Here is a 22,618-nt window from a genome sequence, read left to right as displayed (position 1 = left end):
AATAAAATGTAGTTAATACAGGGCGGCTAAAAACAGCTTTTAGAATAAAGACATTTAGATATTATTCCAAAAAATGTTTTTAGTTGACATTTTGGTGGAGGTTTTAACATTAAGGTACAACCCAGTAAGCAGGCATTAATTCAATCACATCTATAATCACTGAATGTCAAACATAAGAGGCACACACACAGTGTAGTTCAGTAAACAAAAAGGGGTGGGGAAAAGGGGTGTAAATTGGGTTTGGGTGGGAAAGAGACATGTGAGTGTTGTGGCTGAGGGGTGTTTGAGAGGCTGTCAAAAAAGAATAAACGTAACCAGAACAAAATAGGCACCTAAAACATACAAAGTTATTATGCCCTTCGACTGAGAACGAAGGGATTTAAAGGATACTAAAATGCGTGCAATATTCTTTGTAATGTTAAAAAATGTTTAATTTGTTGCAAAAGGTCTGATAAAATCTAAAAGCTGATGAATTTAATAAGAACACAAACATGAAATCAATATTGCTAATAATAGACCTGCAGATTAGCACCGCAGACTGAAAAAGAAAATCCTGTTCTTTCACAGTCCTGAGGTATTGTGTGTCTGGAGTGGAAATAGGGCAGTGCATGTGGGGGTTGTTAGCCTTAGGAAATGTCCATTCTGCAATGCCTGCAGGATTTAAAAGACAACAAAATGCACAGATTAACACATTTACAGTACAAACATCCTTCTGCCTCTAGCAGGCCTGGTGTCATGTTTGCCCACTCCTCCTCTAGGTTGGGTAAGAGAAACACACTTATTTTGGATTTACTCAGGGAAACCTCCAGTTCAGCTACCACACCATAAATATTTCGTCTGTTATAGAGCACCTCATACACATCACATCAAAGAACGTATAACCAGAACAAGCTGTGTAAAAACTTGTAGATGGCTATACCGAGATTAAAAAGTAGAAAACACTTTATTAGCAAACTACTAGCCCTGCACTTTACTTCACAATTAGAATGAATATAAATATTTACTCAAAGAAAAATATTTAACATTAGACAGTGTTAAGACGGTTTACTTTGCTACATCACACAACATGTGTGCCACAACAATTACAAATAAAAATATAGTAATCTTTATATATCGATATATTTACATACATATGGGCACAATCAACTTTGTTCAATCCACTTAAAAATCTTTTATAAGACATTAGTCCTGAATGCTGAAAGAAGTCAAATGAATTTATGCTTGGGCATTAATTCCGACATGATTTTATATTTTTGGAACAGAAGCATTTTTGGCTTCAATATATGCTCATATAAACAGTAAACGGTCAACTTAATAAGCATGGTATTTACAAATCTATTATACACACACACACTATATTCTATGTTTACCAAGTAGAATGAATCTACCATTTGTTTACAATTGTTAAGGCTCATAAAAGCTACTCCTGACCTATGCCAGACACATGCTACACATTTCCAGGCCAGAAATCTCTGTATGGTACAAGTCCCTTAGAAGCCTGGAAATACTTAATGAGATCAAAGCTTCCCTCCTCTGCCTTCTTTCTTAACTACTAGCCCCAGAACAAAGAAAAGAGCATGTTTTAAACTTCTCAATAAGTCACATTTCTTGAAAATATCTCCACAACTAATTCAATTTTAGAGTTACAAAAAATGTTTTTCATGTGGGTTGGCACATTCAAACAACATGACATTCAAAAGTTGTATTTAATTATAGGAAGTTTGCATAATGTTACAAAAGGAACATCCAGTAATCTTGCATGGGTTTTGTATTTAGCTAGAAAAAGGAGATAGATGCTTCACCAAGAATGACGGTTCTTGAGACATCTGTATGTTCTTCGAGCCGAGATCTGCATAGGGCTTCTCTTCAACTGAGCAGCATGTGTGTTAACAGTACACAAGCAATACTCATGTTTCCTTTTCACCACAAAAAAAGGAGGAAAAAAACCAAAAAACTATGCTGGTCTTTAAAAACTAGGGAAATCTGTGTTTGCAATAACAATCACTTTGAAGGATCAAAGGCACTTGTTATATATCCACCTGAAGAAAATCTGGGTGTCTCTATCTTTGCCAGATCATCACAACCAACTGTCTAAATGAAAGCACTGATTGCATTGAGTAGCCGAGTGTGTTCACCCTTTGGTTAGCACACTCTTAGAAATGCTGTATGTACTGCAACACACATTTGAGTGGGAGGGAAAAAAAAGTTTTATCTGGAGAAAAGCAAAAAAAGAACCTGTCCTAATATAAAGATCAGAAGAGACAGATAAATCACACAGAGGAAAAAAGCAAACAAAAACAGAAGATCTGAACGCTGTCTGTATGGTATTAATGTTAATTTGATTGGAAGCAGATGGAACAACATTACAACCCTACCGGTGAACCTCAAAGTCTAAACAGGAAACAGGAATCCTACTGGCTAGAAAGAGCTGTTTTCTTAATCATTCTCAGAAACTCACAATTTTGTTTTATTTGCAATCACAAGCAGCATTGCTTTTCCTGCCTTACAAACTATTAAATATAAGGGATCTCTAAACCCATTTTAACATGCACAAAACCAAGTTGTTACATTTTAATTTACCTTGCATTACAAAGCCAATACAATGTAAATTAAAATGTTTTAACACTACAAGCAGAACAAAAACATGAACTGAAACTAATAACCCCTCCTCAAAGCATGAAACATTGCAAAACAAATATAAAACGGTCAGAGCTTAAGCTTTCCTATACCTGAAACAAAATGAGCTAAGACTTCAGAGTTTAGAAAGGAGCTCAGCAAGAGGCATAAAATGAAAAAACACATCCAAGTCATCTTACCGTTTTCCCATTGTAATAGTACATCAAAGAATTACTGGCTACTCCAGGCACAGGGTACGCACAATACATGTTGTTACAAAAGATGTTCTCTGTAGCAGTTAAAGTGCACTTCTTCAATCCCAGAATACATCCACCCGATCAAACAGTAATTCCACCAGTACTACGCTTACACAGGCGACACATGGATGTACTCAGAAGAAACTTATGCAAAGCAGGGCTAAACCATCCCACACAGAAAAAAAAGGGGAGGGCAACATACAGTAATCTCTTTCAACCTTGCTTACACCCACATTTGTGCAGTGGTAATGTCTGCTGGAAAGATATCAGGAGAATGAACACACTGTTTCACAACATCAAAGTGATTTTCACGTGTATAAAAAGGGCTAAACAGTCTATAGTTTGTGCACAAATATTAGTTAGCAAGAGGAATAGATGGGTAAATCACTGCCTTGTTAATCTCTCTCTTTTTAATTAAACTCTAGCACTTGTGGCAGCTGGGACATAGCATGTTATAGAACTGCAACACTACCATCTGGTAGGGTCTGACTGAGCCATCAGCCTTTTAACAGCTAAACACTAAAACTGGGAAATTCAGCCTGCCTCCCCATGTTAAAAAAGATTATCACCAGCAACATATTTTATGCATTCTGTATAATACTGGGGAGCTCTGTTCCCAAATACTTTATAGCACTCTGAAAACTTGAACATAGACAAACAATGCTGTTTGTATGCTATGCACAGGAAAAAAAAACCTCTGCATGCATATTATCCATTCACAGGTATGCAATCGTTCAGAATTGTTGTAATACCAACAGTTCTGGACACGTTTGTACAAGAAGGGGTTAAAATGACAGAACACAGTTTATCAGATTAGGCATAGATGTAATATTTAACATCCTTTACTACAAAGTACAGTAAGTATTTTACAGACAGATTATTTTAAGACGCACTTGAACTAAACACATGCAAACCGTAACAAATAATAAAAAAAGTTTTTGCAAATTCTGCCCGTCTTCTGCTAATTCAAAAGGAGATTTTATGGGTCCATTTATATTACAATGCTGTACGCCACAATGTGTTAAAATGAGTGGGATGCAACACACCTTAACGCATGAGAAAAAAAGTGTGAACTGCATTTTTATTTGCAGTGAAGTACAAAGCATACTGTGAGCAGACAGAATCTGGAGCAGTTGTGTATGGCAACCAATCAGCCTTGCTCTTTTATTTTCAAAGTTTAACTGAACAAACTAAAGAGGGAATCTGATTGGTTGCTACAGACATTCAGGCTGCTCCAGTTTTGATACATTTCCGTGTGCTGAGGTGCACTGGGGCATTGGAATGCCTTTCAAAATGCATTGTGGGAAAGCAGCCCATTTATTTTCTATTGGCTACCAATGCACCACAACATGGGTTTTATTGTATCAGGAGCTTTTATTTTTTCCAGTACCGCATACTACAATGCACTGATGGTTCACATCTGCGTGTTACAGTGACCTAGATAAAAAATGGACCCGTGCACTAAGGGGTTCTAAACACCTGTTCATGAAGCCAAGGGAAAGGCCCCCACCCACTGACTACAGAAAAGGCCCAAACAGCTTAGGCACTGGTTAGAAATGGTAATGAAAACTGGGGATTCCTTTAGTCACATCATAGAGTGAAGTAGCAAAGAAAAGGAGTTATGTAAGCGCAGTCACAAGCCTTCCTGCTGCATACATGTAATGTCTGTAAAGCATTTTGTAGCACAACAGTGGAGTGAAAAGACTATTAGAAATGTTTTGTATACAAGGCCAAAGAACAAAATATTTCACCTAGTCTAGAAATCCTATCGTGTATCAATTATGTAATGCCTAAAGCAGGCCATACACTGTGCGAACCTGGATGAAAATCGCGCAGTGGATGACCCCTGCTGGCACCCTTCCGACCTACATCTTTTGATTAGAAAATCTTTGGTTAAACAATGATGGCAGCCAATCAGCTGCTGCACTGTTCTAGTATTCTGACACCGTCAGAATACAGAGGACACAGCATGAGATTTGTCCATCCATGCGGTTTGGTAATCGATTATACTTAACAGTGAATGGCCAACTTTACTGGCAGTCTGCCGAATGACAAGTGAAAGAGGTCATATACTACAGCTTCCAGTCAACATTTGTATTACCTACTTGAACAGTTCTTTCAAGTAGGTAATAAAACAGTTACATGTAAACATATTTAAATTCGACTTCTTCACTGTGCTCCAAATTTCATATGTTACACCATGTGCAATAACGCTTATGTAGTTCCCCACATACCAAAAAGTTAAACCCTTTTCTGCTATTTTTTTTAAACCTAACATTTTACATATTGAAAGTGCATTTTCACTTTCACTAAAATTCTGATAAAATTGCTACCATTTTATAATTTAACAAAAATGACCTTTACATTGTAATCTGCATGCAGCAATGATTTTCAAAACAGAGCCAAAGAACACATTATCGGGGTCCATAAAATATGATGAACTGTGGGAAATCTGTCTTATTTTTGTGCAAAAACTCGCATACAAATCCCATTTCCTGTTTGTGGGATAGAATAACTACTTTTCCCACAGGGCTGCACAGAGCTGGAAGTCAAATTATAGGCATGTTCTGCAACAGGAGTTTCATTGTTAAGACCATTTTATAGCTGAAGTGATACAAATGACACTCCTTTTCATATAATAAAACACTGGCCTTCGTTTTAAGCAGAGAAACATGGAAAGATTAACATTAAAGGAGAGCTATGAGGTGAGTGCTTTTCACTCACCTCATAGTTTTAGCCAACCGGTGACAATGAGACTGTCACAGGTCGGCTCAGTAGATCGGGAAGTGAGCGAACACATACGGGCGTTTTCTCACTTCTCGATCCTGTCACAGCTCTCTGCCATGACAGGGGAGTGGCTGGATTCCCCCCTGCCCGCTCCTCCAGCGCTGACTGGCGGAACGGACGGGGGATGGGGCGGGTACAGCTGGCTCTGCCTCTAGATAGGCAGAGCCAGCTGTGACTCACACAGCTGGGCGGATCCAGACATAATTGTCGGGATCCGCTTCAGCTGCGGCGTCTCAGTATATATACTGAGTTTAGGGTGACGGGAGGACGCTAGTTTGTGTCCTCCTGTTACCCTAAGGAGAACTATGGGGAAAAGCCCTAACCCCATAGTTATCCTTTAAAGTCTTCAAAGAGAAGCAAGACTTTGAATGCTCACCGAGATCCCTGCAAAATATAGTTCATCTGAAAGGGATTTTTTTTTCTCTCGACAAAATTAAACATATATTTTAATAATTTGGAAGGAATCTCTTTTCTTTTGGAATATAAACTGCTGATCAACAAAAAGCAAAGAAAAGAGGAACATTTGCTTTGTTCATAGCAACCAGATTACACGTATAATCCTCACTATGCATGTTATATAGGGAAAGTTTAAACTTGACTCGACATGAAAAGCATTCCATCGCCGAAACATTTGCTTCAGTATTCCAATATTCTTAACGTAGCTCAGATTTTTTTTTTTATAAAGAAAACCCAAGTCAACATATTGTCTTTTAGTCATACTTCAAACCTATGCATTTGCATAATATTGCTTTTTTGCAAATGTTATTGGTTTTGGTAGGTGTGTTGTCATGTATCAACGCAAAAAAAAAATACAAAAAATTGGAATGCAGTGCACTTTACAACACAGCAGTAAACCTGCACCATTAAAACAATGTCTAACCTGTGTACACACATTCATTTGCATTAAAATATATAAAAATTATTTGCAAGAACTCATGTTTTTTTCAATTTTCATTCACTACATTTCTTAATTCAAAAATATTTTAAGCTGCCTACAAAGTAATTGAATTATTTCCTCCGTCTAGCACAAGGCCAGGGTTAATCTCTTGACCAGTCTGACACATTAAATCAGCTGGAAACTGGGTTGACTTTTTAAACTTTATTTCAGACACCATGTCGTCAGCAAAGTAGCAATGAACTGACCTGCACTCCCTAACCTGAATTGTTTCCATTCACAACCCAACACTGTGCGGCTAAACAAACTGTGTGTTTCTCTGAACACAAACAGATTACATGGTCTGACGCACAGGGATCTGATGTCTAATTACAGATTGAAGACTGTTAACTTGCTTACAGTCCCAGGTGGGTGGTGTACAAGGTAGCAGTTAAGAATAGAAGGACATTTTGTGAGCATCTCCCAGCAATTTACATTCTTCATGAAATCATGGTTTTGTCACCTTGTTGTTCTACTCATATAAAAAGTAAAGAAGAAACTGTCACTGTCTCCTAAAGCAAAAGTCCATCATTAAGTTGACCACACGCATTACAATTTGACTCTAAAATCTCTTTATAGTATAAGGGCCTCCTTGATCAGATCCAAATCAAATGTATTAGGTAGTTCTACATATTACATAGTTTTGTCAAATTAAAAGGAGATTTTACAGAGATTGTACAAACAGATTTCAATGTGTATGACCTGCTTAACAGCAGATGGAACAGATAAAAGCTTATTAAAAAGGAAAGCCTCTTCTTGCCTCTCTCTCTGATTAAGTTACAGGCTTGACTTTCCTCAAATATGACAAAGTTTGCAAAGTAAAAGATTAAATGTGTGACGCTCACGACTTTACAATATCATTATAACCAAAGCTAAAAACAATTGAAAGATCTGGCCAGCGACTGTTTCGCATGCAGCCGTGAGTGCCACTGGTTTAAATATTTTTCTTTGCCAACTGAATTACTTTCATTTTGAGAATGTGAGCGGAGAGACCAGACCTGAATACAGGTGTGTTTTACGGGGTTTCCTGTTGCAATCTCTCCTTTACAGTGGTTGTAGTCTGCCTGATTAACTCAGAAATGTATCTTTGCACTTTATGAAAAAGCCCTGCCAACTACAATTCTGCTGTCCCATAACACAGCCCTAGTGACTGCAATGACAGTTTACAAAGCTTAGACATGAAGTGAAGTAAAATAGCCTAGGTGTTTTTGTAGCTTGAAGCTTCAAAACACTCAACACAAGAAATCCCATTGTTTTCTACGGTCCCTGATCACACCTGAGCATTTTGTCTCTTGGAGAAAAATGCCTGTACCTCCAAGTACAGGAGCTTCATGCTAAATGCCTGAATTTCACTGGACATTATTGAATCTGGGATTCAACAGGTGAATGGCAAGCAGCAGGTCTTGGCACAAAGCAACTCATTTTTACTTATACATAAGTGAAGGCCCCACGTACAGCTCAATCTAGGTCCTTAATGGCAAAGTTATGTAAGCCACTAGAATAATAACGTCTTTAGAAGAGATCAGATGGACTCTTGTATCCCAGGGACTATTATGACATTATAGGTTTGCTTTGACAGAAGTTTGGTACTGACAGGAAGAGATATCTCTTTATATGACCAGTGCTCCAATGTGTATTTTTCTTTAGATATTTGTCTTATGGTTTATGCCTAAGGCTATACCCACTGCCAGAAATCAAACTGCATCTCAAAGGAATCGAAAATCCTACTATTCATCTTTGCAACAGGGTTTATTGACAATGCGGTACAGTACATATATTATAAGCAGAAATGTAGGCACAAAAGCTGAACTAGAGATACATTTCAACCAATGCCTGCATAACCTTTGTGTCAAGACTCTAATTAGTCACAATTACTTTAAATAACAAAAAATCTACTGCAGAAAATCAACCTTTCAATTTCAAATGTAAAACTATAAATGTAAACTACTTACACATTTTTCAAACAACAATATTTGCACATAAATTAACAATCACAATACCTCTTAATACCCGCAACTCAATTCATTTCTGAAGAAGCACAAAGCCAACAATTGTACTGTGACTATACAGGCAAAGGGTTAACGTTTCCAAACTGCTAGTTCTATTTGAATTACTCTTCAGAACTGCAATGAAAATCAATTGTCGTGTAAGCTTACTGTCACTAAAGAGTATTAAATTCCATCCCCACTAAACTCAACCACCCAACCTCAAGCACTCAGGAAGACTAAATTATTCATATAATCCTAGACTGCCATTTACTAGGCCTTGATGTTTCCAGAATAAGCTAAAGGAATAGTCTATCCAAACCCACAAAGCAATGCAGGAGAACAGTAGTTTTGCTACCATGTTCCAGTCTCTCTAGGAATGTAATTAACTGGATGGCCACAAAACATTAATATAATCACACTAAAAATACAACCTAAATGCCTCATTTCCTGCTCATGTACATTTGTAAAATCCCTTTTCTCAGCAATAAATTAAAAAAAACATGTTTGATATTTGTCCTAAAGTCATAACAATTGCCTGTAGATTGGAAATAATGTGAAGGGTATGTAAAGGTTAAACAAAATTTAGGAGTCACAGCCCCTTTCAGGAATTTATTACTGATAAGAGTCCCCACAGGGGAGGTTCATACCTCTATTTCTGATGACCATTATCACTGGGACATACTGTAGAGTGATAAGAAATCCAACATTTGAGTGCTCTAAGCAGAGCAAAAGGTGAGGAAAACTCTTCTAACTAGCATACCTGCTCCTATGACAACTCTCTAAAGATAGGAAATGAATTCTGTTCTCATTAAAGTAGTATATAACTCTCAAACGTTTTTCCAATAATCCACATCAAACAAATGTAAAGCAATGCTTTGCTGAGCAATGCATATTTTTGTCCAAACACTTCCAATCATCATGTTTCTGAACAGCTGCTTCCAAATCTCTTAGCTCCCCTTCCCTGAACTTCCTGTCCAGTACAAGATCACAAAGGACAGTGCAGACTCGAGCAACTGTTCATCTACTAGCTTGTAAAAAGGAGGGAGAAGAGGGGGGCAGGAGGGAGAAGAGGGGGGCAGGAGGGAGGGGAGTGTCTTGATTTGCTTGTCTGTGCGTTTGTGGAGACCCACACAACTTACTAGCACACACAAGGGTGACTACATAGCACTCATCTTGAGAAAGGGGTCACTCTAAAACAGGTTATCGAGACCAGTGCTCAGGGGACCAGCTGATTCTCCAGGAAACTAAAAATGTTAAACATCAAGGAGCAGCATTTGTTGTAAGTGATTTCTTCAGCATTTGAAATAGTTTAAAAATCCTTTTGACTTCCTCAAGAACTGGCCGAAATCCGCACATTTATAATAAGCTATACACAGAAGCAAGGTTTAAAAGCATTAACACATTTGAAAAACTGACTTTTTTTTTTACACTCAGCTCTCACTTGGGTGGGGGTAGAAGGAATGTAGTGCTATTAATGTGAATTGTATGAAGGGGATAATAAGATTTTTGTACATACTGTAAAATGTTTTCCTTAAAGTCCATTGAAGGACACAAGAGAAGTAATAAGTAATCATTATGAAGTAATCATAAATGACTGGGTTATGCAGCTGCCTTCGGGTATATTCCCTATAGATCCACCCACAGCTGCGCTGCTTCAGTTTGAGGATCAAGCATTACATAGGACCAAGGGACCAAGAATACAGAGGGTAGGACATGTGCACTTAAATGGACTCCAAGAAAAAGATTTTAATGGTAGATTTTATAATTCATTGGGAGACACAGGAGAAGTGGATATCATAGATGACTGGGACATCAAAAAGCAATACCACTAAGGGATGGGCAATAGCCACACCAAATTAACATAGAATGTTTTTAAAAAGAATAAGTCACAGGTATAAATGTCCCTGTGACTTACACTGTGTATATATATCAGTGTATATACACTGATCACCCATAACATTATGACCACCTGCCTAGTATTGAGTAAACCCCCCCTTTTTGCCCCAAAACAGCCCTGACCCGTCAAGGCATGGACTCTACTAGACATCTGAAGCTATTGCTGTGTTATCTGGCACCAGACCCTTAGTAGCAGATCTGTTAAGTCCTGTAAGTTGCAAGGTGGGGTCTCCATAAATTCGACTTGTTTTGCTAGCACATTCCACAGATCGTCGAATGGACTGAGATCAGGAGAATTTGGGGTCCAAGTCAACACCTTGAACTTGAATGGTGCGGCAGCACCATTATCCTGCTGAAAGAAGCCACTGCCTTCAGGGATTGCCAACTTTCTATCGGAACCAGCATTAACTTTTTCAGCAATTTGAGCTACAGTAGCTATTCTACTGGATCTGACTACACAGACCAGCCTTTGCTCCCCACGTGCATCAATGAGCCTTGGCCGCCCATGACCTGTCGCGGGTTCACCGGTTTTCCTTCCTTGGACCACTTTTGGTAGGTCCAGACTACTGCACACCAGGCACATCCCACAAGAGCTGCAGTTTTGGAGTTGCTCTGATCCAGTTGTCGGGCCATCACAATTTGGGCCTTGTCAAAATTGTTCAGATCCTTAGGCTTGCCCATTTTTCTGCTTCCAACACATCAACTTCAGGGACACAATGTTCACTTGCTGCCAATGTATCCCACCCACTTCCAGGTGCCATTGTAACAAGATAATCAATGTTATTCAATTCACCTCTCAGTGGTCATGATGTTATGGCTGATCGGTGTACGTACATATACAGTCTAAGGGCTTGTTCACACCGAAAGCGTGAGCGTTCCAGAGCGGTAGCTGCTGGAACGCATCGCGATCGCTGAGAAACTTCCCCCCGCGTTTTGGGGCGGGAGGGGGCGTGGCGGTGCATTGTATTTAATAGAACTGATTCCATGCCTCCCCGCAGTGCGATCGAACGCCTGGCAAGCCCTATTTTTTGCGTTTGCAGTGGAATGGAACGCTGGCAAAGTTTTGCCATGCATCCGATCACAGTGGGGGCGGGGTTTAGTGGGGGGGGGGTGTGTGTGTGTGTGTGTGTGTGTGTGTGTGTGTGTGTGTGTGTGGAAGCGGTGTCATTGAATACAATGCACCGCTACGCCCCCTCCAACCCCAAAGTGCGGGGGGAAGTTTCTCAGCGATCGTGGTGCGTTTCAGCAGCTACCACTCTGGAACGCACACACTTTTGGTGTGAACAAGCCCTTACAGTGAAAGGGTATTAAAAAAATCACCAGGAAACTTGCTATGTGTGTGTGAACTTTGCTGATCATTTCACAGCAGTTAAAACATTTTATTTTTACATTTCAATACTGCACACCCGACCAAAATAAAACACAGAAAAGTAGCACTTTACCCATTTGGTCCTGAATTCTGTAGTTTTGCTTTAAATTTTTACTGTTTAAAGTACTCTGCAAAAATACCAAAAAACCTGATACCTCATGACAAATGTTACATAGCAGGTCATCTATATGCAGTAGATCTACCCACTGATTTTCCCAGCTCTTCCCCATGTTGCCACTATCTTGATTTCTACCACTTTTATGAAGTTTATTAGTAAAACGTCATTATATTTCAGCATTTCTGTGCAAATATGGCAATCGGAGCCTACCTGGCTGCTGTTAGAAATTTTTTTTAGAAAAGTGGAGCAGGTACACCAAAATCCAAACCAGTAATAAGTGGTTAGTAACCTAATTCCACCCCAAAACTTGGACACACCCTAAAGCTGTCCAAAAACCGAGGTCAGGCTGCCCAAACCAACTTATAGTCTATAGGCCAGGCATTCAAAGATTCAGCCATACTGACGAATGGCCACATTTTACTAATCTTAATATTAGTCAACATTTATCAATCATTAGCTAATAAGATCTAATGTAAACACCACTTACTCAGTGTGAAACTTTATCATTAAAACCTACAATAGGCATAACACAAATCGTAATAGAAAAAAAAGAAGAGGTATTTAACATGAATAAATAAATTAAAGAAAATCAGCTTGATGTATTCACTTATACATAATCTATATGCATATATTGTTTCTATGGATAGTTTGTAATTACTTCTGTCCATGGGGACAGCCATATGTGCTTGGTTTATATGCAGGTCCTGGTTTCTGCTAAAAATGGTTGTGCTTTCTTGCTCCTTCTCCCAATGCCAACCCACCGAAAAACAATGCACCCACTATATGGCAGATCTCTTATCCCAACAGTATTTAAACTGAAAGGAAGCATTATGGTGGTGGCTAATCTATCCTTCAAGTGGTTAATCTTTAAATTCCTGCATTTAGAAAAAACAAAAACTATGGAAGAGCATCCATACAAAAATAAAAACATCTGAATAAAAGCGAATTTGTGCTTGCATCTTTCTAGCGTCCTATTCCTGCAAGTGGCATATAACCCTTCCGTAAAATGAAGATTCGGCTGTGTCCTTCAATGAACGTAAGAGAAAGTGAATTTGTGCTTGTTTAAAATACACAATACTTTCCATATAACAAATCTGCTTATTAATATTAAGTGACGCATTATATTATATATAAAATTACTGTACTTTTGATCAACAGATAAAATAGCGTATGGTTCCTTGCTGGAAATCTTAAACCCAATACTGCTAGCAGTAGCTTGACCCACATTCAGGGCATTTAGCTCCTTATCATTAAAATGAAACAATGCAAGGTAAAAATAAAAAATAAACTGCTGGGAACCAGCCACTATGCTGCTGCACTTTTCATAATGAACCTGCAGATGGTGCTATTATCTAAACACTAAAGAAAATGCAGCAAAACAATATTACTTCTACTTGTTCAATTTTACAGATTGGCACCAAGAGAGGAACAGTTTCTGGCCAAAAACATCTTTAAGAATTTAAATTATGTAAGTAAATTAAGCCATTATGACCAATTACGTTTATATTTGTGTTGTTGGCTTTCAAGTGACACCTTCGTTAACCAAGTTTTAAAGGGCACAAACCTAGAAGTGATCTGTCAGAAGCAAATTACATCCCACTCCATTTATACCAAAACAATGTCAGAGGGTTTACCAGCTAGACAAAAACAAAAAACTAAATGAAAGGCAGAAAGCTAAACAATGCTATTGTTAAAGATAAAATGGTTGCGTGGCCTAGAAGGGCTAACGCCAAATTAGGACAGCATTTCTAATTAAAAATGGCTGCCCCTTTGTATAAGAACCAACTATATGGACTGTTGTAGTCTAAATGTATTCTCTAATCATGGTAATACACTTCTGCATGATGTAAACAATGTTTAACACACACAGCATAAGCATACAGCCAATACCATATGCATATATAGCATATATCCAGTTTCCCTCATAGTCAAAATAATTATTTTGCTTGTGTAAAATAGATACATCAAATATTTTTTTTTCCGGCAGCCGCAAATTAAACTTTAATGCCACCATGTATACAGAATGCATTGACACATTCTACACAGTGCGTAAGCAATATGTCCAGCTTTCATTGTGGATCAATGGAGAGTTTGAGCAGCTGGTGTCTATCTCTGGCAGTACAGCATTCTCTGTATCTTAAATGTTTCCACTGCAGCACAAATTTCCATGCCTTCATTTTACACATCAAGAACAGAAATAGAAGTATTAATCCTATTCTGCACTGAAAAATGAATATGTGGAGATGAGAAGGCTGTATATCCCCCCCGTTATAGCGCCGTCTATACTTGGGCTGCCTTGCTCAATATTAATGTGCTAACTTGTAAACAGTGGCGTCATCAGGAATTAAATGAAAACTATGCTGTTCCATGCTTTGGATGTGCTTTCATTTCTAATACAATATTTTTGCTAATCTAGCAGAAATCAGCTGGCTCAGTGTACAGTCTACCCTGAATTAGACACAACTGTTAAAATGTAAATTGCTAAACTATTTTTAGCTGATGGGAAAGAAAGAAAAAAATATTCCTGGCCCAGGGAAAATGATTTGAAGCATTGTGTTCATTTTGTTTATCAAGCAGCTATTCAGCCTCTAGTGGGGCCCAAGTGCTTATGCAAGCAAAAGCTTTTAAGAGAGCCTGCAGCTGCAGTCCTGGCTTCCAGGTAGACTGCAGGTTCAGAGCACAGCTGCCCTGGGCTGTAGAAACCATTTTAGCTCCATCTGGAAGCAAGGTCAGAAACTGATTTCAAACTCAGATTTACTCTAAGCAGGAAAAAAAAATCCAAGAACACAAAATACCAGAACTTTGTAATCAAGCCATACCACCAATCCCTGTGCAGTGCATATACTCATGCAATTTGTGTTACTGACTACAGAGGATGTAACATTCAAATCAAACTGCTCTGGGTTATTACTCATCCAATTGCACCTGCGCCCAAGTGTTAAGTACTGCCAAATAAAAGCCCTCCATCCATTTACACAACAAAGAGATGTACCCCGCAAGGCAGCAGAGCTCTCCCTCCCCTCTCATTTGTTCTGAACTCCAAGAAGGGGGGGTGCAGAGGAGAAAGGGGGGGAGGAAACACAGCACTTCCTTCAGTTCGCAGGGATTTTCACTTCACGTGGATTTTAAATGTGGATTCATTTACAAACAATTTTCCTTCTTTAAAGAATAAAGCATATTTAATACCACAAAACACCCCTATAGCAATAGATTATCACAGCCATTAATGATTTTTTTTCTCTTCACCAAAACCCTCACAACCTTTTTCATCAAAGCCCTTTATTCTCTAAGGATATATTTTCGAGCAAAGAGGGATCAACAAACTAGTTGCTTGAAAGCCTTCCTGATGCTAGGCTGAAGTTAGGAAAGGCTTAATGAAAGCTTTAAAATCCACCAGGGTTTCACACTGAACATCTGACTTGGTGATTTATGCATATTAATAACCTCAGTCCTACTGAGGCAAGCTGAGCCGTACGTGTCCTCCGAATCTTAATGTCTTCAGCTCCATTGGGATTATTACAAATGTAAATTTCGAAGATTCTTGGCTATTAATCTCTGTCTGTCCTCCTGCTCAGCAACATAATGACTAATTAAACATCAAAAGACCTGTACAGGAGATCTTCTTTGACAGCTCCTTGGCCCTGTTCTCCTCCCATGAGAGGAATTCAAATGACAGGGACGAGGGGACCAGAGCATATGACGGTGCTACAAATCACTGCCGCAAAAAGACTAAACATCAAACGTAGGTTTGAACCTAATGAAGCTCTACCATTGATCAAGGTTGCCAGTTTATGGTCAGCATTGAAAACTTGTTTAAATAATGATTTGTATGACCCCTGTACACAGTCCTACAAGTCTCATTTATTTCCAAGAATAATATAAACAATGCAGATAGTACTTACAGAAGAAGGCAAGCCAGGGGGAACCTTTCTTATTTTCTTGGTTTGTACAGGATCTGCATGTAGAAAAGAAATACAAAATATTATATGAGTCAAGCTTGGGCTAATACAGTAAAAAGTTACCAGTCAGTTTCATGTATTTTAGGCTGAGATATATAGCAGATGGTTTCATTTTCTCTTTAGAAACCCTTAAACAATCATCTAAACTATCTTAATGCCTTCATTTTATTGACTTCATATGTGTATAGTATAAAGATGTTAACCTACATGAGGACTAATGCTCAAACAGTGTGTACAGTAGTATTTTGCTTATTGCGACAAAATGCTCAGGTGTAAACAGAGGCCAAAAGAATGAATGAGATTTTTTCTTTTTTTGTGAAGCATTTTGTCGTGCTTATTCTGCTGCAACAATACGCTAAGTATGAACCAGGCCTTACATTACAATTTTCACACTACATTAAATACTGTAAAATACATTACTATATACATTTACTATACATGTGCAGGTAATTAAATCGCAGTTAAAGTGAGTGAATACTTTTATGTCAGTATACGCAACACATTTTATCTAGCATCGCTTGAGAAGGAAATGGGCAAACTACAGTCCAAACGATAGTGGGGTTTTCGTTTCGTTGATTGGCAGTTTTACAGCAATACTCCAACTTCTAGACATCAGTGTTATTTTGGTTATGATACTACTTATCTGTGAGTGACTTTTTGCTCAGCTCCAGAAAGGTGCACATTTTTAAATGAACTCACATACTTGTCTGTCATAAAAGCTGGCATAGGAATAAAGTCGAGAGAGCAAAAGTTCACTGGTCTTCCCTCTGCAGATTCCGCCTCTCTAATAAATAGCCTCCTCGGATGATATTCAGTTCCCAGTGTGATTCAGTGAGATTCCCACAGTTTTCTTGGGCCCCCTTTTTTGAGGTATCAACCTGACGCTAAAAGGCAGTTATTGAGAAAGAAACATTATCCTAATTGCTTAATGTGCAGGGCTTGTGTCAACAGGATTGGCTTTACATTTTCTTTTTTTTGGGAGAAAAGGGCATATTGGACTAGACCATAGAGGAGGAATTCTCCACAGGATTAAACTGAGAGAGTACTGCACATGTATGCTTGCTGCATCAAGAACAGGTGAGTTATAATACTGGTGATGAGTGCTGGGGCACAAGAAAACAGAATTGTAACTGCACATCTGAAATTAATATCAGATAGACAGGTTGTGGATTATCCCTAAACAAAATCAGAAATCTGGAGGATTAGTTTGTGCATCATTAACTCCTTCAGCTAAAAACAAAAACAAAAAAAACTTCAAATAAATATTTCCTGGGCCAACACCACCTCTGGTGTTCACTTCACTTAACATTAAAGCTGATCTTTAAAAAAACAACAAAAACACCTTTAGAAATGTTTAGTAATGACAACCTACAAACAAATACTTCTAGATAACTGCCGGCTTTGTATTCTTTGCATACCTTATTTCTCTTTTCTTCACCAGTCTTCTGACAGTGGCCATGTTTACTAAGGGCAGATTACGAGCTCTCCTAACACTTCCTGGATTTCTGGCACATGTGACTAGGACATGTGACCATGCACATTATCTCAAGGGAGGAAAATGCCTTTCGCTGAGATCTCTTGAGATTACAGATGAGATTTCCCAGCAATGCTCTGCTGATAAGGCAATCCCAGTGTGCATTGCGTTGGCAAACTGAAGTCATTTTGCCCTTTCAAAGCAGGAAGTGAATGCTCTGCAAGTGTTAGTATTTCACAATCACAGCATTTTACAACAGACATGTCTATGTTATTATTAATCATCATACATAGAGGGATGCATTGGTAGAATGCATCAACAATATTTTGAGGTCCCATTCACAATTGGTGCACATTTTTCATGTGCACTTTTACATGAGGAAACATGCATTGCATTGTACGTGCCCATTCTTTTTTTAATGAATGACATATTCCCCTGCCATGCACGCACGCACGCAACACAGTTTTACAACGTGCCTTTTAGCACATCATACAATGTGTTCAAAAGTGCAAGTGTGCGCAAATGCAGCCTAAATCCACCTCACCCATAAACTAAGCGATCTTACGATCAACACATACTTCAAATTATAGGGCAAGGCGACATCTTGCCCTATAATTACTTCAAAGATATGCTGGTAGGTTAATTGGCTCTAGTATGTATGCATGTGAGATAGGGACCTTAGACTGTAAGCTCCTTTAGGGCAGGGACTGATGTAAATGTGCATTGTGTAAAGCGCTGTGTAAATTGTCAGCGCTATATAAATATCAATAATAATAATATTACAGACTGCATGACATTTTATACGGTCTAAAACACCCAAAGCTTACTGTGTAGCATTTACAAGCAGTTCACCTTTAAGCCAAACCTGATTATATAATATTCTTTATACGGACCTTTAATATGAATGACATCACAAGTATTATCTCTAAGCTTTTATTTTTTTTTTCTTGCTCTCAAATCAAGGGCAGCGATTAAATCACTGCTTTTATTTTAACGCACTGAAACATTCTGCTCACCAAAGAGTATACATGCACAGCTATTTCAACATGATTTTACAGAAACCATATAAAAATGACCTTTAACTATTTGGATTAAAAACCATACAAGTCACCACCCTATCTTTTGAACAGTAAAGTAGCATAGCACCCTAGCTAACCATACACAGGCAGTTTGTATAGATCCAAAATGATTTTGCCCTCTGACTTAGGTGACAAAATGGTGGCAAATGGTCATTTTAATTTGGAGAACACAAATCATCGCTCTCTGCTCGAAGTTGAGAGTGCACAGCTTAGAAAATCTCTGCAAGCGATGTGCTATTGTTGATCGGCATGAATACACTGGACCACTTAATCAGATCCTCCCCACATTCTGGGGTGGGAGGAGGCGTGGCGGTGGCACTGATTTCAATGGCACCACCGACACGTCTCCCGCCTACTGTGCTATTGCCCGCACCGGAATGCGTGGTACTGCAATCTCCTGCGTTCCAATTGCAAAAAAAATAAGGCACTGGCAACACAGTCCCCCTCCTGCCCCATAATGCAGGGAGGGTTTAATTAACCAGTCCACTGCATTCATGCCATGGGGCGGTGAGATGAACACACTGGATGGTGTGAACTTCAAAGTGAAGTTATACTTTTGCAGTCAAATCGAAAAAACCCCACTATATGTTTGCTAAGTGTTCCTATTCACACAGCATACTAAAATGTAATTTTAGAAATACACGTAGCCCTCGATTTACGCCAGGGTCAGGTTCCTGAAAGAACAGTTGCAAACAGAAACAGATTTAGATTGTAAGCCCTCAGGGGCAGGGCCCTCCTTACCATCTTGTCTTGTATTGTGATTATAATGTCTTTCTTATATTGTAAAGCGCTGCGCAAACTGTTGGCGCTGTATAAATCCTGTATAATAATTATAATAACAACAATAGTGTAAATTTAAATCCAGTATATAATGCAAGTCAATGGGAAGTAAGAGAATTAGGTTCCAGGCCGCGCTCAAAATTTACATAAGTGACATAATACACTGGGGTGGAATTTATTAACACTGGAGCAGACAGAATCTGGAGCAATTGCCCATGGCAACCAATCAGCTTCTCTCTTCAGTTTGTACAGTTAAGCTTTGAACATGAAAGATAGAAGCCGAACGGCTGCCATGCACTTCTGCTCCAGATTCTGTCTGCTACAGTTTTGATAAATTCCCCTGATTCTATTTAAAGCTATGAAATGAATGCTAAACAGTATTATACACAGTATAAAATAACCACACAACACAGTATGGATCATCAAACTAAGTTTAATGATCAAAAAAAAGAAGAGAGCGTGGAAAAACAGCCACTGAAGAACCTCCATATATCCAAGTGTACCCCTGTGCCACCAGCATGCATTTGTGCCCCTGTATCTCCAAGGGTACACCTATGTCCCCAGCATATCTCCATGTGCCTGCGTACAGTATTCTCCATGTGTATCCCATCTCCATGTGTGCCTCTAGCACAGCTCTAAACACCTCCATATTTCCAAGTGTACCTCTGAGTGCCTCCGAGTCTGTAAGTGTCCAGGTATTTCACTGAGAAAAACACCCTTCCCAAGCTGTCGGAGACACTGTACTGTAGTCACCTAGAGTTCTAGAGAGGTCCCCTGCATATCCTTCCACGGCTGAGGTCTGTGGAGGAAGGATACACTAGATGGCGCAGACTCTGCGGTGGTTTCAATGGCGGTCATGTGACCACCCAAAAAGGGCACTATATAAAACCGGTGCAAACTGAGGGCTACCTGTATATTACTTACTTTTAAGGTATTTATTTGGTGAAGACCTTTGTGCAGATTCCAGGCTACTTTGAGCAGTTTAAGAGTGAAACTAGAGTGACAGACTGAGCTCCCTCTCTGACATAGAATGCTTCAAAAACTTTAACCCTATGTTGGACTGTGATCAAATCTGCCAGCACAGTAGGGTTAATTAGAGTAAACAAAAAACTTTGCACAACCTCCTTATACACATTAAATAGAGGGGAGGCTAGGAAGCATTTTTAAGCAAGAGCAAAGCACGTATGCCATGTGAATGGGGACATGTAACAAACATAAAATAGGTGTTATTCCAATATGGCTTCAAAAGTGAAACCTTTACTGTAAAGTAGCAAATTACAAGCACCATTACAAGTTCACCTACTTGGCTTGCACCAGTTGTCTGAATAGATCATAAAACTGCTTGCCAGAAATAAAAGAAAATATAAATTCTTTATCACGTGTGGTTTATCTCTTGCCAAAGCATTCAGGAAGGCAAGAGATAAACCACATGTGTGACTTTAACCACCCGATTCCAATGTGTTATAAAAGAGGTGGTTGTCAGCTAAAGGTTAGATCACCCAGCAGCATGTTAAAATTATCCAAGCAGTTTAGAAGCAACTGCAGAATAAATATTTCAAACTACAGGAAGGCAAAAAAGCCACTAGTTTAGACTCACCATAGAGTACCATGGAAGTGATACAACTCATGTAAATATACTAATAAAAATTCTCTGGGTAATATCAGCTATCATTGTACTGTCCAAGGAGCACTTTGCAAGTTCAATTTAGGGGACAAAAACATTTTATGAAAAAGAAGAAAAAATCAATTGAAATGAAAAAGAGTATGTTGTAAAACTCTGAATGTTCTGTCTAAATTATATTGCCAATCTTGTATATTACAATCAGCAGTGACATCGAAAACATATGAGAAGGGGAAAAAAATTGCATAATTGATACTGAAATTATACGTTTTTAAAATAAAATATGGGTGAAGAATGAAAAAAAAAAACAACAACTTGATTTCACTGCTTTATAAATAAGCGCCACAGCATTTTTGTTTCTGTAATACCTGCACAGACGTTGCAAATCCCTTCACAGTAACAAAGAGCATTTGGAGCCCATTTACACCTAACAATTCTGGTGACACACACGTATTGCCAGGCACCACAACATACTATAAACACACTACCCTGTGTTGTGGTACACTACATTGGAAAAAGTGCTGTATGTCCAATTTTTGTAGTGCATTGGCAGCCCACTTACTCGTGTGGACGTGTAAATGGGCCCATAAGCAGTCATACTGCTGTGGTATCGCATGCATTACTGCAACATGGGGCAATGCATGCTGGCGTGCTGCGGTGCCACTGATTTTGTATGATGTGACCCAAATACACCTGAATTGCAGCGCAATGCACTACTGAGCGTTGTGATGCACTGTTTTGTTAATAAGGGTGCATGCTTTTTCCTGCATTAATCCAACATATGTTAATGCATGACAACATGGTTGTGTTAACACAACTCACCAGAATGTGAAGGTGTAAAATGGGCCCTAAAAGATGGAGCTGGGGAGGTTGCAGACTTGGACTAAAGTCCACTTTTTGACATGGATGGTATGCCGTCTGCAGCCCACAGAAGCATTGCCAATTTATTTACTTTGTGGTACAGGTTGAAAAGATGAAGTTACGTAATTATTCCTCCAACCTATGCACCGAAAGCAAAACAGAAAAAAAGAAACCTTGAAGTTATAATAAAGCAAACATTTAGATTAGTACGATTATCAAACAGGGCATCCAGGATAAAGAATATAACTGGGGGAAAAAGCCCGTTTTACTTAACACATCTCAACAGTAAAGTGTAAATTTTACCAACCCAGAGCGGGGGTATCCTGCAAGGGCCTCCGGCGTGAGCTTGATGCAGAAAATGGAAAATATGGGCTTCCTGGTTTTCCTGAGTTTGGAAGCTGCCCTGAACTCCCAAGTCCAATATCTGTCCGAATCAGGCTCGTCTGTGAAGCACAAAGAAAAAAAAAAAAAAAACGTTCACAATTGGCAGTGCTCTATCAAAGCGAAAAGTAAAAAGGGCACACAAACCATTTTGACAAAATAAAGCATCCATTTCTTTCTTTTTATTAGAAAGATGTATGTTGCACACCACAAGTTTTGAAGCAACAACTGAAGTTATAAGTATTCTGAGGTTGAGAATTCACCAATTTGTTCTTAAATTTAGTAAAAGTTTTCTTTAATTTGTTAACGTATGACTTTTTTGGTTAAAGTGTATCTAAACCTAAAATGAAAAATTTGATATATTGCAGCTTACCAGTCCTTAGATGTGGCGACTGCATTAGTTTTCTTTATGGGTTTATTACCTGGTAATCCTACAAAAAAACACTTACTGTCCTCTACATGTCTACACTTATTTCTCCATTGTATCTATTTTTTGTC

At 38.7% G+C, this 22,618-nt stretch overlaps 1 protein-coding gene across 2 annotated transcripts in view; it reads right to left on the bottom strand.

Moving 5' to 3' along the window:
• The window catches only part of LOC108789827 (transcription factor 12-like), a 62,344-nt gene extending 40,158 nt beyond the window's left edge, over nt 1-22,186 (bottom strand). Inside the window, exons 1-2 of one of the 2 annotated variants that reach the window (XM_018559926.1) lie at nt 22,047-22,186; nt 15,868-15,920 (exon numbers count right to left, since the gene is read on the bottom strand). Coding sequence is in view for 1 of the 2 variants with exons in the window: in XM_018559925.1 (XP_018415427.1) it covers nt 2,817-2,885 (69 nt within the window). In the remaining variant the exon portion in view is untranslated. Of the gene's footprint in view, nt 1-2,816; nt 2,995-15,867; nt 15,921-22,046 lie in introns of those variants that run through there. The other variant, XM_018559925.1, reaches the window with a different exon arrangement.
• Between the last annotated feature and the right edge of the window lie 432 nt (nt 22,187-22,618).

Source organism: Nanorana parkeri, unplaced genomic scaffold (assembly GCF_000935625.1).
Source record: "Nanorana parkeri isolate BGI_ZX_2015 unplaced genomic scaffold, ASM93562v1 scaffold422, whole genome shotgun sequence".
NCBI lineage: Eukaryota > Metazoa > Chordata > Amphibia > Anura > Dicroglossidae > Nanorana > Nanorana parkeri.
The sequence above is the reverse complement of the archived record's forward strand: the minus strand, read 5'-3'. Positions and strand labels throughout refer to the sequence as shown.